Source organism: Rhagoletis pomonella, unplaced genomic scaffold, assembly GCF_013731165.1.
Source record: "Rhagoletis pomonella isolate Grant_MI unplaced genomic scaffold, Rhpom_1.0 Rhpom_scaffold_00003, whole genome shotgun sequence".
Taxonomy (NCBI): domain Eukaryota; kingdom Metazoa; phylum Arthropoda; class Insecta; order Diptera; family Tephritidae; genus Rhagoletis; species Rhagoletis pomonella.
The window spans coordinates 28,289,722-28,306,801 of NW_023458557.1; the positions used below are offsets into that span (position 1 = coordinate 28,289,722).

At 37.9% G+C, this 17,080-nt stretch overlaps 1 protein-coding gene across 3 annotated transcripts; it reads left to right on the forward strand.

Moving 5' to 3' along the window:
• Positions 1–8,347: 8,347 nt before the first annotated feature.
• On the forward strand, positions 8,348–10,995 carry LOC118735115. 3 transcript variants are annotated; one of them, XM_036464735.1, is made up of 7 exons: positions 8,348–8,432; positions 8,496–8,576; positions 8,650–8,747; positions 8,808–9,020; positions 9,119–9,272; positions 10,310–10,592; positions 10,666–10,995. In XM_036464735.1, the coding sequence occupies exons 1-6, from the start codon at positions 8,375–8,377 to the stop codon at positions 10,321–10,323; spliced, it is 618 nt and encodes a 205-aa protein (XP_036320628.1). In that variant the 5' UTR covers positions 8,348–8,374; the 3' UTR covers positions 10,324–10,592; positions 10,666–10,995. The 3 variants fall into 3 exon arrangements, with proteins under 3 accessions (XP_036320628.1, XP_036320629.1, XP_036320627.1); XM_036464736.1 differs by lacking the exons at positions 10,310–10,592; positions 10,666–10,995 and having other exon boundaries at positions 8,862–9,020; positions 9,119–9,869; XM_036464734.1 differs by lacking the exons at positions 10,310–10,592; positions 10,666–10,995 and having other exon boundaries at positions 9,119–9,865.
• The last annotated feature ends 6,085 nt before the right edge of the window (positions 10,996–17,080 follow it).

Consider the following 17,080-nt stretch of genomic DNA (forward strand, 5'->3'; position numbering starts at 1 on the left):
CTGGTTTAAATATTAAGAAACGCGGTTGCTCCAAGTGCAATGCAAATTTGTATGTACTTTTGTATGTTAAAAGTGCAACTAGGTAGATATGTAAACAGCAAAAAGTGTGGTGCAATAAATGTGAAAAGTCCAGTAGAATGTCTGTTTTTCTAAGCGCAACAATATAAAAATCAGTTGCTTTTAATTCCAATTAACAGCAAATTTACTTAATTTCTGCCAACGGAGTTTAATGTAAATTGTGTAAATTATTATATGTATATGTATATTATTGATGCGTTTTTAAAAACAGACATTTTCGGTCAGGAACAATATTTGCATCCGCTGCATTTGCATCAGTTGTTGTAGTTGCATCGACCAAATGCTGACTGGGTACCTACATTGTATACATACATATGTGTGGAAATAGTTGCAACTGCATAAGTGTGTAGATATGTATGCAGTTAAACAAAAGAAAGTGAAGTGCAAGTACCTTTGTACAAAGCGCAGCTGCAACGACGTACATGTGTACATACGTATGTAGGTAAAAAGAGGAAAGTGCAGTGGAAATATGTATATATATATCGTCGCTCGAATAAAGAAACAGTGTAAATGCTAAATACACTTTTATTCGATAATTGCACTATTGGATAGACAATCCTTTAATCTATTTGAAAAATGTTTAGTTTTCTTAAATATCTCTTTGGCTCACTAATTTATTCCCGAAAAACCAAATTGTATTTGTATGGTTTGTAATGGTTTATAAAAACTTCCAATTCGTTTTTCTCAAAACTATACTTTTCATGTTACACTATTTCATTATTCCAGCGACGATATGTACATATGTGCAACATACAATTAGCATGTTATGGGGGTGCTATTTTGGACTTAACGCGTTTTGGAAATAAGTTTTTCTTTTTCTCTAGGTACGATATGTGCAACATATGTATGTACAATTAGCATACATACGGCACAATATGTAGAGCTACATATCGCCGTTTAAAGTACAAAACCGCGTATCGTCGCTCTGCAAAGCCGCGTAAATTACCTTTTTTGCCAAAAATTGGATTAGCTAACAATAGCTCTTGGCTCAAGCCTTATCCATTCGTTCTGAAATATACTAGCCAGAAATGCGATTGCTTTACAAAAAAGAAAACCATTTTGACATATGAGAGTTTTTACGCTCTGGAATATAATTTATGCAACCTCACATACGCGGTTTTGCATTATCTTGATACGCGGTTTTGTACTTTAAACGACGATTTGTGGATACACTTGCCTATGGCCATAATATATAGACGTTTCAATGAAGTGTTTTTTTGGTTTTGTTGCGATATTTTTTATTATATATTATTTTTTATCAAATTTTATTTTTATATTTTCTTTGCAGGTCGTGGAATATAGACAGTAGAAGTCAGCGGAGATTAGATATATATATAAATTTTATCTGTTATTAATTTTATTATTATAATATCTAATATAATAATAATATTATAATAATAGTATTATAATATTATTATTAATAATAGTATTATAATATTATTATTTATATTACTACTTTAATTGCTATTTTTTTTTTTCGTAGGAGAGGGAAATGCTTTATGCACTGGCCGGGGCGCTAGTCCCTATACTACCTTCCCCGAGTGTGGGACTCCCACCGAAGCGTGTTGGGCTACCCACTAAAACCCAAACTCCCACCGCCCGCGCAAGAATCCCGCATCTGGCCCCGCAATTCTGCATGTCTTCAGATGCAGGAGCGCGCTGTTAGAGCCTTGGGGCTGCTCTTTTGTAGGGGCGTTTCATTCGGGTGTCCTCAGTAGACAACCGTCCTCTCGTTTGCAGCGGAGTACGAATTTCACGTATCTCGCAACAGCTTCCCACTTTTCTGCGCTGGAAATCATTATCCCAACTATGTTGTCCGGAGTAATGTCTCCGTGTCTTTCTTCCAACATTCTGCGCGAGATCAAGAAGTGTTCGCAGGTGAAGAATGTGTGGTACACGTTATCTTCGACGTTTCCACAGTAGTGACAGAACGGTGAGTCCACCCTTCCCATTCTATGAAGATATTCTCGGAAGTAACCATGACCGGTGAGGAATTGCGTCAGGTAGAAATCGACTGCCCCATGTGGTCTGTTCAGCCATGTTTGAAGGTCGGCTATCAGGGAGTGTGTCCATCGACCTTTTGTGCTCGCGTTCCAGTTTTGTTGCCACTGCTGGATCAGTTGCTCGCGCGCCCTTGCCGCGGCAGCTGCTCGACCTATCTCGGCACTGAGATTGTAAATCTCTTTTCGCTCGTAAGCAAGTAGCTCAATTGGCATGACGCCAGAAATAACCAGAACCGCGTCCGCGGACACTGTACGGTATGCAGAAGCAATGCGTAGTGCCCCTCTGCGCTGTACCGAAGACATTTGAATCCGGTATTTTTTGACTTTCAATGCGTCAGCCCATATTTCTGCCCCGTACAGGAGCACCGATTGGACCGCTGTCATCAGAAGCTTCCTGCGGCATGGCTTCGGGCCGCCCACGTTCGCCATCAGCCGGCTTAGAGCCGCCGTGCTCTGCGCAGCTTTTTCACATACTCCATGGATGTGTTCCCAGAATGTGAGTTTGCTGTCAAGCTTCACCCCTAGGTATTTTGTAGACCTAGAAGTCGTCACGAGTTGAGGTCCGACCATTATATTTATAATTGTTGGGATCCGTTTCCTGGTGAGGAGCACGATCTCCGTTTTGGCTGTAGCCAATTGCAGACCGTGATCGCTCATCCATCTACTGACGTTGCGCATGACCTGGTTTAGCTTGAGCTGTGCTAGCTGGACATTTCTTGCTGTTATGACGGCTGCCACGTCGTCCGCGAAGGCGACAAGGAAGGCGCTCTCCGGCATTTCCCCCCCTTTGCCCTTGGGTATAAGCACCAGTCTCGCCTTCTTCCATTGGCTTGGGAAAACCCGGGCCCTAAGGCAGCTGTTGTACATGTTAAGCAGAAGATAAGGGCTCGTTTCCGCTGCTAACCTGATTGCCTCCGCTGGTATGCCATCTGGGCCTGGAGCCTTGCCGGCTTTCATGCTTCGCAGGGCTAGCTTCAGCTCGTCTGTCGAAAACAGTGGTGCCTCGGCTTGCTCCTCGACGAACACTGTGTCGGCTCTTAATGGGTGTGTGGGAAATAGCGCATCCACTATATTCTTAACTCGGGCCTCATCCATCGCCTGTGATGATGTATGGAACTTTTTCATCACTATTTTGTATCCCTGGCCCCAGGGATCGCGATCCACTTCGTCACATAGCGCTTTCCAGCAGTTCCGTTTACTCTTCTGTATCTCGGCCCCAAGCGCTTTCTTAGCGCTTTTGTATGCTGCTGCTCTGGTCAGCGCCTCGGGTCTACCACGAGCGCGCGTTGCAAGTCTCCGCATTCTATGGCAGGCCCTTCGCAGCTCAGCAATTCGGTCATTCCACCAGTAAACCTGCTTTTTACCTGACCATGCTCTCCTCTGTGGCATTGAGGCTTTGCATGCCCGGTGAATGCAGCGCATAGTTTCTTTGACCAGCTTAGTACAAGACTCCCTGTTGTGGATCTCTCCCATTGTGGGTGAAATGCCTTGGGAGTCTGCTAGGAGTGACGTATCGAACTTGCGAACATCGACCCTAGACGGGTTCCATCCTGGTTTCCTGCGAGGGATACTACGTGTTTGCCCTCGCGTGATGTCAGTGACTTGGAAGGTGATGTAGTTGTGGTCGCTACCACTCAGGTCTTCCATCACTCTCCATCCGTCAGCCCTTCGAAGAAGGCTTTCTGAGACCAGGGTTATGTCAGGGATAGAGTATCCAAAACCCGGCCTTCGATATGTAGGGGTCGTTCCGGTGTTGAGGATGGTCAGGCCAATGCGGGCTGCCATGTCAAGGACCAGTCTTCCCCTGGTGTTTGTTTGGGGCATACCCCATTCCACGCCTCTTGCGTTGAAATCTCCAGCAACAATTATGTGGCCGGTTATATCGCGCAATTCGTCTTCAAGTTCTTCGAGCTTTCCGCTGAAGACAGGGGCTGTGTCGTTTGGAGACAGGTAGCAGCTCACCAGAGTGATTTGCGCCACTTTAACCCAGACGTAGCAGCGTCCGACCCCGCTGCTCTCTGCGCGATGGTTGGGGTTAGCAATCCATATCGCGGCCGAGCCTGATTGGTCAACATGCCAGGTTTCCTTTGTTCTATAGGGTTCACTGATGATGACAGCGTCTGCTCTTTGTTCAAGAACCAATTGGTCCAGCAGGTCATCAGCTACCCTACTCCTGTTCATATTGCCTTGTATAAATTTGATCATATTCTCCCAAGCTTTGTCTTAGCCTCAGCAAGGGCATCCCTGAAGGCCTTGCACGCTCCCGACCCGGGCAGGTGATGGGCATTTTTCTGTCCATCTCCTGCCGAGCACAGGTAGCAGCTTGGGCTTTCTTTACACGCAGAGGCTATGTGGCCCTGCTGACCACATTTCCAGCATGAACTGCTTCTGTCTGGGCCTTTGCATGCCGCCTTTTTGTGGCCATACCCCAGACAGCGGAAACACCTTTGGACATCCGCGCGCTCTCGGACGCGGCAGATAATCCAACCTACTCGCAGCTTCCCCTTTTCAATAAGAGTCCGGCCTGGCAGTTCGTCGATTTCCACCACAGCCATTCTTTGTTCTCGCGAGTTTACAGCGAGGAGAGAGACGCGAAGTTGGCCATTCATCTTGTCTCCTAACTCCCCGCGTATAGCGTTCTCCACTTCTGGGGCCGTGGTTAGGCAGTCCATGCCCAGAACTTCTAGACGTAAACGTCTAGTGAGAATACGGGCGTCTCCAAGCTGGCCAATGGCAGTGCACACATTTTCCTTAAATGCTGAGTGGTTGCCACAGCGCTCCATTTCGATGAGCACGCCGCCTTCGCGGGTTTTCCGAACAGATCGAATTACGGTCTCCGTCTTCTCGGGTTGGAGCTTACCGCGTATCGTTCCCAGCACCTCTGCATAGGTTTTGCCTTCAGCTGGCTTAATTATTAATTTGGCGAGACTCTTCTTTTTTCTCACCCTCTTCTTTTTTTTGCGGCTGGTCGCCTCGCCCTTATTGACCAAGGGTTCACCAGGCGCTGGCCCTGGCTTGGGCTTTCTGCTTTTTCCAACCGTTTTCCATTGATTGTCTGGTACGGTTTTCTGTGCATTGTTGTTATTATTGCCATTATTATTACGATTATTAATAATAATGTTTTTACTACTATTATTATTATTAGCAGTAGTATTTTTTTTCTTTTCCGGCTCGCCTGTAGGGGAGTCGGATCGAGTTCGACCTCTCTTTTGCGAGCCAGGGCCAACCTTCCGCAGCTCGGAAAGGGTAGGCCCCTTCCGGCGCTGCTCTCGGAGGTAGCTTAATATATTGAAGCTCTCCTCGATTTGGGCCATACCTGTTGTTATGTCCATGGACACATTCTTTTGCTTAGACACAGCGCTCTGCATCTTCTTCAAGACGAGCCGAATCTGGGCCAATTGCTCATCTTCATTGCCTTCGCAAGTTCCCAAGCTTGCGGTGACATGCTTGTCGCTGTTTGCAGCAGCCGGCGTTTGAAGACGACTATCCCGGCTGCCGGGAGTTGCCGTTTGGCAAGGTGTAGCCTTCTGCGCCACGCCGGCGGCTTTCTCCGTGCTCGTGGGGCCGGAATTTGCCTGCAGAGGAGTTTGTGGCGGGGAGCGCACGACTCTACTGCTCTTCCTGAATGCGCTGCATTCTTCCTCCGTGTCATCGACGTTGGTTCCATTTATTGGTTTTGTTTTAATCATTTTCAATCAATTGGGTCTCCGCTTCAAGCCGCTATCTCCACACGTAGCACAGTCGCTTTAAAGTGTCCCGAAGTTCCCTTCTCTCAAAGGAGCAGGCCATCGCGAGGGTTGACACAAGTCCTTATGGGATATTGTGTTCAGAGCCAAGACAGCGCAAAACCAGGAGTAAATCTCAACTGGACCTGTGCGGCCAACTAAATGGCGACGTGTTTTGAACGTACTTGAAGACCTGCCAGGGTTTTAACGAGACGGAGGCGATCGCAGCATTAGCCCACCAGCCATTTCTGTGAGGTGTCACCCTCACATACTAAAGTGGCGGAATACTGCTCTCGCCAGCCCAATATCAGACTAATCGTATACATGCTCCAGTATGCCATGAACAGGATCTAACTGGTCTCAATCCTGGGATGCTTTTTGGGGGGGCGGCATCTGTTCGCCCGGACACAGGAGATTCATCAAGCATTTCTGATCTTTTAAATCAGGCCCTCGTCTCCTGCCGCTCTTGGTCTGGGACTGCTTATTGGTTATTCGCAGCTAACCTACCGGAGTAGGCCGTTCACGATCCGCCCTGTGTGACCCCGGTAAGGTCCTGAGCTTAGCCCTTACCACTTTAATTGCTATTATTATCATTATTAATAGAATTATTATTAGATCGTACCTTTACACCATTATTTATTACGGTATGCATAAAAGAACGCTTTCTAACCTTATAAGTAAGGAAAAAGCTTATTATAAAGCAACAGTTGCGAAGTTTCGCAAACTGAATGAACCGACTTCTGGGTTAGAAAGCGATGATATTCCGTCCACGAGTAGAGAAGCATTTTGCCGCGGAATAAATAGTGATCTAACGTCCAGCACTATGGAAGTGTTTCCTGAATTAGATACCGATGAATATAATAGCGATGATGACAGGTTTTTGTTTGAAGATGTCGAAAGTGATGATAGCACTGAAGAATCTGCAAACAAAAACCTAAGCGAGGAAATTTGTAGGGGGTTAAAAACGTGGGCAATCAAAAATAATATTTCGCAAAATAGCCTAACGGACCTCCTACAAACCTTACATAATGCTGGACTTAACGGGTTACCTTTAACTGCAAGAACCATTTTGGGTACAAGTAGAAAAATAGTTCAAATTCGACCTTTTCCTGAAGGTGAATTTTTGTATTTAGGAATACAATATAATTTTAATTTCAAAGATTTTGATTTTTGTATAGATGGTTTGAAATTATTTAAAAGCTCTAATAGGGCATTGTGGCCCATTTTGGGGCATGTAGAAGCTTTTCCTAATTCGGTCACATTTACTATTGCCTGCTTCTCAGGAATGAGTAAGCCATCCCATGTTAATAATTTTCTTGCTGAGTTTTGCGAAGAGATAAAAATTCTAAGTCAGAATGGTGTAAGGGTGGGATCTAAGCAGGTTTTAAAAGAATTTAGTGTAAGACTTTTTACATGTGACACGCCAGCCCGCGCCTTTATAACTGGCGTGAAGTCACACACTGGGAAAAACAGCTGCCCTAAATGTCTTCAACAAGGACAGTATTTACAAAGAAGGGTCTGTTTTTCTCAAAACGTAGGAGAATTAAGAACAGATAGTTCGTTTAAAAATAGAGTAAATGTAACCTATCATTTAGACGAATTTAGACAGTGTGAAATCTTGCTAGAATCTGTAAATATTGGCATGGTTTCTCAATTTCCGTTAGAACCCATGCATTTAGTTGACTTAGGAGTAACTAAAAAACTACTCCAGTTGCTTATTAAAAGAGGGAACGTAACAAAGATGAATGAAAAAATATTGTTTCTGAATAAGTTTGTTCCCTCTGAATTTTCCAGACTCAGTCGAGATCTAAATGAAATAAGCAGCTGGAAGTCGACAGAATACCGGCAATTTTTATTGTACTCCGGGTTGTTTGTTTTGAAAGACTGCATACCGAATAACTTGTATTACCATTTTCTTTTGTTGCATGTCGGTATTCGCCTTCTCTCTTGTGAGAAGTCTTGTCAAGTAGAATCTAATGTCGCTAATGAAATGTTAAAAGAATTTGTAAAGTTGTTTAGTAATTTTTATGGCGAACATTTAATCAGTTTCAATGTCCATGGTCTTTTGCATTTAAGTGATTGCGTTAAACAATTTGGTCCTTTAGACAATTTTTCTGCATATAAATTTGAAAATTATATGCAATATTTAAAAAAAATTATTAATAATCCAAATAAAATATTGCAGCAACTATTTCTAAGAATAGAAGAACGAAGAGATATTACGGATTCTAGCAAAATTACACAAATAGATAAGTTTATTATAAATTGTAAAAAAGAAAAAGATAGTTTCTTCTATAGTAAAAAAACGGGATCCCTAAAAATTGTCAACCAACAAACCCAAACAGACAGTTTTGGCGTTGTAGTTTTGACAAAGGTTGGGGACATTTTTAGGGAGCCCGTGGTGTCCTCATCTGATTTAGGTATTTTTGTAGCTCAAATTATAGATGAAGACATTCAAATTATTAAGAGAGAAGATATAGACCATAAGTATTTTGCTATTCCAGTAGGGAATAAATTTATTTTAATTCCTATGTTACATAACTTATTTATAATTTTACTTAGGAAGAAATGGAATTTAGTTTTATAATTGATGGAGAGGAGGAGCCGGATATCAGTCAGGCAAATGGTAAGAAGAATCAGTATTCATTATATTAGTGAAACTCTCCTAAGTGAAACGTTCTCATTGTAGCTGGAGTATCGCGCCGTTTCGACGTGTCCCAGCCTTTCCTCGACCGTATGACCACCCAACCTGCCGTGGATAATGACTCAGGTACATTAAACTAGCAACATAGATATGTTGATTGTATTTTTAATTTACACATAAATTTTATGAAATTCAACAGCGCAACAACAAATTTTGGCTGCCCTTGCAAGAATGGAGACTCGGCAAGAAGAAATATTAAAAAGGCTTTCCGCCGTAGAAAACGCCCTTGCCGAGAAGGTAGGCTTTTTAAATTTAACAAATGTTTAAACTTTGTTTTACACTTTATTTTATTTTCAGATGCCCGAGCGTTGTGAAGTTCAAGCGCAGGGTCAACTGCTGCGTGAATGTAAGGTGCTCTCTGCGAAAACCCACCGCAGTGTAAGCCGAATCACCGGTGACTTGGTAAGTGAAGAGCAAACTTTACTGCAAAGTTTGCTACCAATGTCATCGGAGGGAACACTGCATAAGGTGGAGGAGCACCTTCAAAACAAGGCACACGCTGACGCTATGGTAAGTTACAGTTCTGCTCAACAACGAGTATAGTTTTTTTCTTTTATCAAATATATATATGTATATATTTATATGTATAAACTCTAATACATTTAAAGGTGGGCATCATCATGCAGCTAAAAACATCCAGGGGTACAGTGGAGAAAGTGCTGCAGTCGTTATTCAGCGACGAGTTGGTGTGGCTGTACAACTTCGATGGAAAGGCTGGGAAAAAGCCACTGATTAAATTAAAAACTGTGGAGCTAGTTCTCGGTAAGTGTTGTGATATTTAAACAATATTACACTACTAATTTTTTAATACTAACAGCCGCATTTGCAAGTATGCACTCTGACAAAATTTTAGCAATCAAGCACTATGTAGTTTTAAGTCATAATAGATATAAGCAAAATCGAAGAAGATGCCAAAATAGTAATTAATTTTTTCTTATTTTCTCTATAGAGTGCTTCACAATTATACATCACCCACTTATTGAGAAGTTGCGACCAATAATTTGTATATTTTTTAATTTTTTTATGAAAAATTAAGTTCATTCTTTAACAAACACCATATCGACAGCCAGTTCGCCCTATCTTATTTTCAATATATGTACACACAATTTTTCAGTTGAGATACGGAGTTTTTGAACCAAATTCTGAGATAGGGCGTTCAACCGAATTCTGAGAATGGCTGCTTTCGAACCGGCTGTCGATATGGTGTTTGTTAAAGAATGAACTTAATTTTTCATAAAAAAATTAAAAAATATACAAATTATTGGTCGCAACTTCTCAATAAGTGGGTGATGCATAATTGTGAAGCACTCTATGTAATTGATTCGTAAATGTAAATATTAAAAAAAATAGCTGTAAATATTAATATACAGTGGTCGAAATAATTTTAAAGATTTAGTCAAAGAATGAATTATATTTTTATAAGAAAATAACCTAATTAAATACTTACATTACTTTCTTTTTATTTGCTATGTGCTTCGTTAGTGTAAATACTAAAAAAACATTTTTTCTAACATCATATTTGCTTCCTGAATGTGTTATATAATTTTGTATATTTTAAACTTCTTCACCCTATTTCTGTCCCTTTTTAAAAATATTAATATATTTTTTAAACTTTATTTGAAATGTTTAAATTGGTGTTGGATTAACTTAATTAATAGTATTGTAAATATGAGCATGATTTTATCTAAATAAGCTGATTTTTACTAAACTATAGTCATCTGCTTTTTGTATAAATAAAATCCATTATTTATGAATTATATTTCATTTGAGAAATAATAATTTGTTACTTTATTTTTCAGATATCAGAATCTAACTGGTTGCATCCACAATAATAATTTTACCATTTTATTTTAATTTCTGATTGCTGTGCAAAAGACGTGTTAGAGCATCAGCAGCTACGTTTATAAAAAATATATATTTTAATATATAAATTACTTATTTTTAGCTATTTAAATTTTTTTAATTTTTCGTTTAGATTGTATATATCGGAGTCATTGGATAATGAAGGTCTTCAACATGTTGGATGAAAGGGCAAGGGACAGTCTGACAAAGCATCCTTAGAAATGTCTCGATTCAGACGAGGTAGTTGCTTAATTACTAATGAACTTCAATTTTGCATACTTATAATTGTTTTATTTATTTTTTTAATATTTAGCGGAAACTCATCAAATTGCAATTTAATCTAACTGAGGATGAGGAAAATTACGAATGTTTGCAAGCGCCAGATGAGATAATTGTTTTAGACACTACTGCTGCATCAAGCCAGTCACAAGACATAACGCTACAAGCGCCACTATCGAATTCCGAAAATTTGGTTACACATGATGTCAATGTGTTATTCTCGAGCGGCTCCATGGATATAAGTAATTTATGCAACTGGCCGCTAGAAGCTACACATAGTCAAAGTCTATATATAAGTCGAAAAAAAGCAATCAAATTTTGCAAAGTTGTAATGAAACTGAATTTTTTTGAACCAGTATAAATGATTTGCAACTGTTTATAAATATCAAAAGAAAGGTAAATCGATTACCTTTCTTTTGATTATAACATTGTTAAAATCGCTTAACTTTTTTATAGAAATTTTGCAACTTTTGAAAGCGTCTATATATAAGTCGGAAAAACGCAATCAAATTTTGCAAAGTTGTAATGAAACTGAATTTTTTTGAACCAGTATAAATGTTTATAAACATCAAAAGAAAGGTAAATCGATTACCTTTCTTTTGATTATAACATTGTTAAAATCGCTTAACTTTTTTATAGAAATTTTGCAACTTTTGAAAGCGTCTATATATAGGTCGGAAAAACGCAATCAAATTTTGCAAAGTTGTAATGAAACTGAATTTTTTTGAACCAGTATAAATGATTTGCAACTGTTTATAAACATCAAAAGAAAGGTAAATCGATTACCTTTCTTTTGATTATAACATTGTTAAAATCGCTTAACTTTTTTATAGAAATTTTGCAACTTTTGAAAGCGTCTATATATAAGTCGGAAAAACGCAATCAAATTTTGCACAAAGTTGTAATGAAACTGAATTTTTTTGAACCAGTATAAATGATTTGCAACTGTTAATATACATCAAAAGAAAGGTAAATCGATTACCTTTCTTTTGATTATAACATTGTTAAAATCGCTTAACTGTTTTATAGAAATTTTGCAACTTTTGAAAACGTCTATATATAAGTCGGAAAAACGCAATCAAATTTTGCAAAGTTGTAATGAAACTGACTTTTTTTGAACCAGTATAAATGATTTGCAACTGTTAATATACATCAAAAGAAAGGTAAATCGATTACCTTTCTTTTGATTATAACATTGTTAAAATCGCTTAACTTTTTTATAGAAATTTTGCAACTTTTGAAAGCGTCTATATATAAGTCGGAAAAACGCAATCAAATTTTGCAAAATTGTAATGAAACTGAATTTTTGTGAACCATTATAAATGATTTGCAACTTTTAATATATATCAAAAGAAAGATAAATCGATTACCTTTCTTTTGATTATAATACTGTTAAAATCGCTTAAATTTTTAAAGAAATTTTGCAACTTTTGAAAACAGCTATATGCAAACGAGTAGTAGTAATAATAAGCAATTAAGCAACCACATATGTATGTAAAAATATCTTTATTATTAATGTTAATTGTAATTTTTATTCATAATATTGATTACTAACTATTTATATTAGGTTAACAATGTATTTTGAAAAATAAATTTTGCAAAATAAAAATAAAAAAAAATTTTAAGATTTTTTATTTAAAGTTTTTAAGGTTATTTTGAATTCGCTGTGAAGAGAATGCAACCCTGCGCCAGCTGAAGTGGGCAATGCTAGACGAGTGCAGCTATATGTTTTCCTTACGAAGTATCTGAGTGAGTGCGACTGTGATGCAAGGCTCACACGTACAGGGGGAAAGTGGTGACAATCTGCACACCGCCCATACAAATGTCACCAGTTTTGTCACCAGTTTTGAAGTGACCGAAACCCGCGGTTTCACCAGATTTGTCACCACTTTTGGCTGGCAGGGATGTTTCTCATCAGTAGGTTTTGTATGTAAAAACTGCAGGTCAAGCTTAGAAGACTCCGCTTTGAATGATTTGCTGCTCTTACGAAAATATTTTAAGTGCAATAATAACAACACCGGCAAAAAAGGGGTGTGTGTTTTTAACCAGACCCAACTACCAACATGTATTTCGACCCGCTGAATCCGATTCTGAGATCCGTTTGACTCGTACACCCTTAAAATTTCGAATAAATTGCGAAAAAAATGGCAAAAAATTCTCCATTCGCCATTTATTTATAGATCAGAATAAACATGTTTAGAGAAATTGTGTTTGTATATTTTTGTTTTATGTTTTTTTTTTATAAAATTGTCACTTTCAAAGTACCTGGTATTTACATTATTATTTGTGATGTATACGTTCGCCAACGTTGTCGGCCGCTGTGGTGTAGTGGTAAGCAGTGCGCGCTTCCACTCCGCAGCACCTGGGTGCAAACCCTGGTCAACGCAACATCGCAAAAAATATAGAAAAAAGGTTTTTCTTAACAGCGGTCGTCCCTCGGCAAGCAATGGTAAACCGTCGAGTGTATTTCTGACATGAAACACAGCTTCTCATAAAAATACAATCGCCTTTCGGAGTCGGCGTAAAACTGTAGGTCCCTCCGCTTTATGTGACAACATCAAGGCGCACGCCACAAATCGGAGGAGAAGCTCGGCCAAACACTAACATATGTGTAAGCGCCAATGTATTATTATTATTACTATTATACGTTCCCCAATCACATTTTTTAAATACAATTAAAAAAATGTTTACTTTAAAATTTGTCTGATTACCTAAATATCGCTAGCGTAGAGTGGAAAGTTGCTAAGTCCCAATTTAAAAATTGTACAGGAGAGGAAAAGACTTCGTATAGCCATTTTCTTCAAGTATTTCGCAAATTTTGAATACAACATTTTGCCTGTTTAAAGCAAAGCAAAACTCCATACAAATCGGAGGGATTCGATATTTATTAAAAGGTTTCGAACTTTTTTGGCCTTATCGAATTTTCGGAGTATTTTTTGGCCTCAGCAAATTTTCCTTTCATTGAATATAAACGAGAAAACATAAAACAAGGACCTTTACCCTTTTCGAAACGATGCAATTTTAATTTATCTAGCCTCCTATATCAAAATATGATTTTTCATTAAAAGTGAAGTTAGCAACTTTTCACTCTAAGCTAGCGATATATGAGTTTTACAATCAGTTTATCGTAAATTTTAAATAAGTTTTATTTAATGGTATGTTTAAACTTTCAGATATTGAATTTTTACTCATATTCAAAAAATTTATGACTCAATTTGAATCCCGGGATAAATCCCGAGATCCCGGAATTACCTAAAAATATCCCGAAATCCCAATTTTCCTGATATTTTGGCATCCCTAGTATGTACAGTGCATGGTACAATAAACAGGTAGCAGCATTATACAGCGTTTTTGCTGAATTTAAAATGCGACATTTAGCACTTTCGAACATTTTCGAAGAGCGTTTAGCTATCGCATTTTGCAAATATATATTTACGCGAGTTCGAAATCGTATGCTTTTGACAAATAGCCGTGTCCCAGTCGCTTATTCAGATCCACATCTATTACGATCAATTCTCACGCAGAAGATAATATGCAAAAACCCTACTGAAAAGAGAAAAATAAATTTTAAACCAAAAATTCAATACAAAAACTTCAATTGCTTTAACCATAACCGAACATTTGTTTGTGTATATGTTCATTTGTCGGTGCTGTCAATTAAAATTTCCTCATTTAATTAGGAAACAAAACAGAGTTGATCTCAAATTGATCCAGATTTCTATCAGCATCACATCGACGTTGAATTTGTTTAACTTTTCTTTATCCAAATAATGGAAAACAATGAATGAAAACTCTATCGGCGATCACTAAAACACAGTAGGCCACTATATACTGGAAAAAGCAATGTTGCCACTTTTCCTCATTCAACCATGTTCGAATCGGGGAAATTTTGGAAGATGACAGGGTTGCTTTTAGCATTTATATACTTAATGCAAAAAAGGAAGCATTTAGGTGACGAATTTGGTATGGATAAATGTACATTTAGAGTAGAATTTAGAGCCCAATGCGCTAAATGTGCTTTTACGCGTAAGCAAAAACAGCCCATTAGAGCGAATACAACAAACACATGTATTTTGTTGTTGCTTGAGGTCCATAAAGTGTCAAACAAGAAATGTCAAATTTTCTGAGTTTGACAATTGAAGAAAAAAGCCAAATGGCCGGCAAGTCAAGAAACGTCAAATTTGCTCAGTTTAACAATTGAAGTACCAAAGAAATTGGTCGGCAGAACCAGAAACGTAAGTACATAAATTTTTATATTAAATTTAAAGTTTTCCAAGAAAATTTCAACGGCCTACATTGTCAGCTAGATGCACAATATGACCAGCAACATTATTAACTAATAATTCTTTCATTATTTTTTAGTTACGAGTAGGTATGAAACGATACCATAGAAGTATCGATACCTGTACTTGGAAGTAGCATCGAAAGAAAGTATCGATACCTACAAAGTATCGGGCTAAAAGTATCGATACCTACTTATATCGATATTTGTACCTATATAAGAATTGAAATATGTTTATGTTTGTTTGTATTAAAAAACGCTATCACATATGTGCCAAATTAACTTATGTGACTATCATTATTGATTTTAGACTTATCTTTAAGATTTTTTAAGAAAAACTTCCAAGTTTTAAAACAGGTTTTACTAGTACAGACCCTCAAAAAACAAGAAAAAGTATAAGGTCCAATATGTACGTATTTTATTTGTTTGTACTTATTTCATACAAATTAATTAATTAATAAAAAATGTCTGTATTATAACACTGTTCAACAGCATTTTTGCAGAGTAACAGTGCTATATTTCTGGAAGAAGTTATCAAGTTTATCATTTTTAATGAGACGATAATAGGTCTTTCCTTGTACAAAGCAACCTTTTCTTCTACATCAAAGCTTTCGTTTTTGTCCAATCGCAGCCTTTTTGTGTTGGTACCAAAAGTCAAAATCTTCTTTAACAGCGTCTTCTTCGGAGCTAGTATTAGCGTCTACTTGAATAAGACTTTTTAGTTAAAAATTGCCCCGACCGCAAGCGTTCGCATCTTGAAAATGAAGAATCTTGAAGCGATGATCGAGGATAGTTTCTAAAGCTGCGTAGGGGTTGTATTCAATGAGACCAAATCTTTTACTACACTCCGCCAGAAGTTTCGTTTGTAGTTGGGTGACACAATCAAGAGTTGTAGAAAATTTACTCACTTGCGATGTTAGGCAGTTAACCATAGGTATGATCTTGGAAAGTGTGACATAATTCTGTCCTGAAGATTCTTTGGTTACGAACTCGAAAGGTTTCAGTAGTTGAACTATTTTCTTCAGTATTTCTATTTCATTTTTTGCTATCATTTCAGGACTGTCTGTAGCATCAAGTGTAAGTTGAGAGGAAATTTTGGACATATCCAAAAATCTTTCCAGCATGTAAAAGAGTAAATTCCAGCGCGTTCTAACGTCTAACGTCTATTCGCTACGAAAGAAATAGAACGCGCACCCTTTTTCGTAGAATTGTCAAAATTGGAGTCACCGCGACGCTGGCGCCTTCTTGCAGTTTTCATTGGCAACTGAACTTGCAAAATTGTTTAACTATTCACAAAGAATTTAGATTAAAAAAATAAAAGTCCGGGACTAAAATTGCCAATGAATTGGGGTTTCGATACAAGTACTTTTTTTCGATACCTACTCAGTACTCGGCTCAAAAGTATCGAGTACAAAATTATTTGGTATCGGACGAAATGTATCGAGTATGTACTTGTATTTACTAGTATCGTTTCGTCCCTAGTTACGAGAGTTGTGGAGCATAGAGCTGTCAAACTATCGATGTTTTACGGTAGTCTTAAGGGTGACTATCGATAGTATCGACACATTTCAAATGTTTTTCTAAATCCATTGGCGCATATTATTAGTCATATTTAGTACTCAACTAAGTCGAAACTATTCTAAGTCACAACTAAAGCTATTCATAGTCGACTTAGTTTCGACTTTTCTGGCTAAGTACCAACTTAAAATTTAGTTTCGGCTGCAGTTGCAACTAAGTCGTAACTAGGAAGAAGTATTTTATCAAATTAAGAGAAAACAGACGAAATATGTAAAAATTATGTTGGTAGAGGGTGATCTTGATAATATTGAATAATCTCCCATTAAAATTTACAAAGATCGATCCTTTTTAATCGGAAGATGAAATTAAATGCGTATTACAATTCGAATAAAGGTACACCGCAATTTTATAATTGGAATAATTTATATAAATTCTCAAATAATAAGTCAGTTTCACGATAGTTCTTTTAAAGTAAATTTGTGCATATTATTTAAATATCTACTATTTGTATGTTTCACAGCATGCTTTCGATAAACATCGACTTCACATCACTGCGGTTGTTCTGGCTATTTCACACAATTAACAAGAAAATGTTACTTTATTCTTTTGCATAATCATGCAATGAAAATAAAAATTACATAAATGGATA

Coding starts and splice junctions, on each gene's coding strand:
- LOC118735115 (XM_036464734.1), top strand. CDS start 8,375: ATGGAATTTAGTTTTATAATTGATGGAGAGGAGGAGCCGGATATCAGT. Junction 8,433..8,495: donor GGATATCAGTCAGGCAAATG/GTAAGAAGAATC, acceptor TTCTCATTGTAG/CTGGAGTATCGCGCCGTTTC. Junction 8,748..8,807: donor AAAACGCCCTTGCCGAGAAG/GTAGGCTTTTTA, acceptor TTTTATTTTCAG/ATGCCCGAGCGTTGTGAAGT.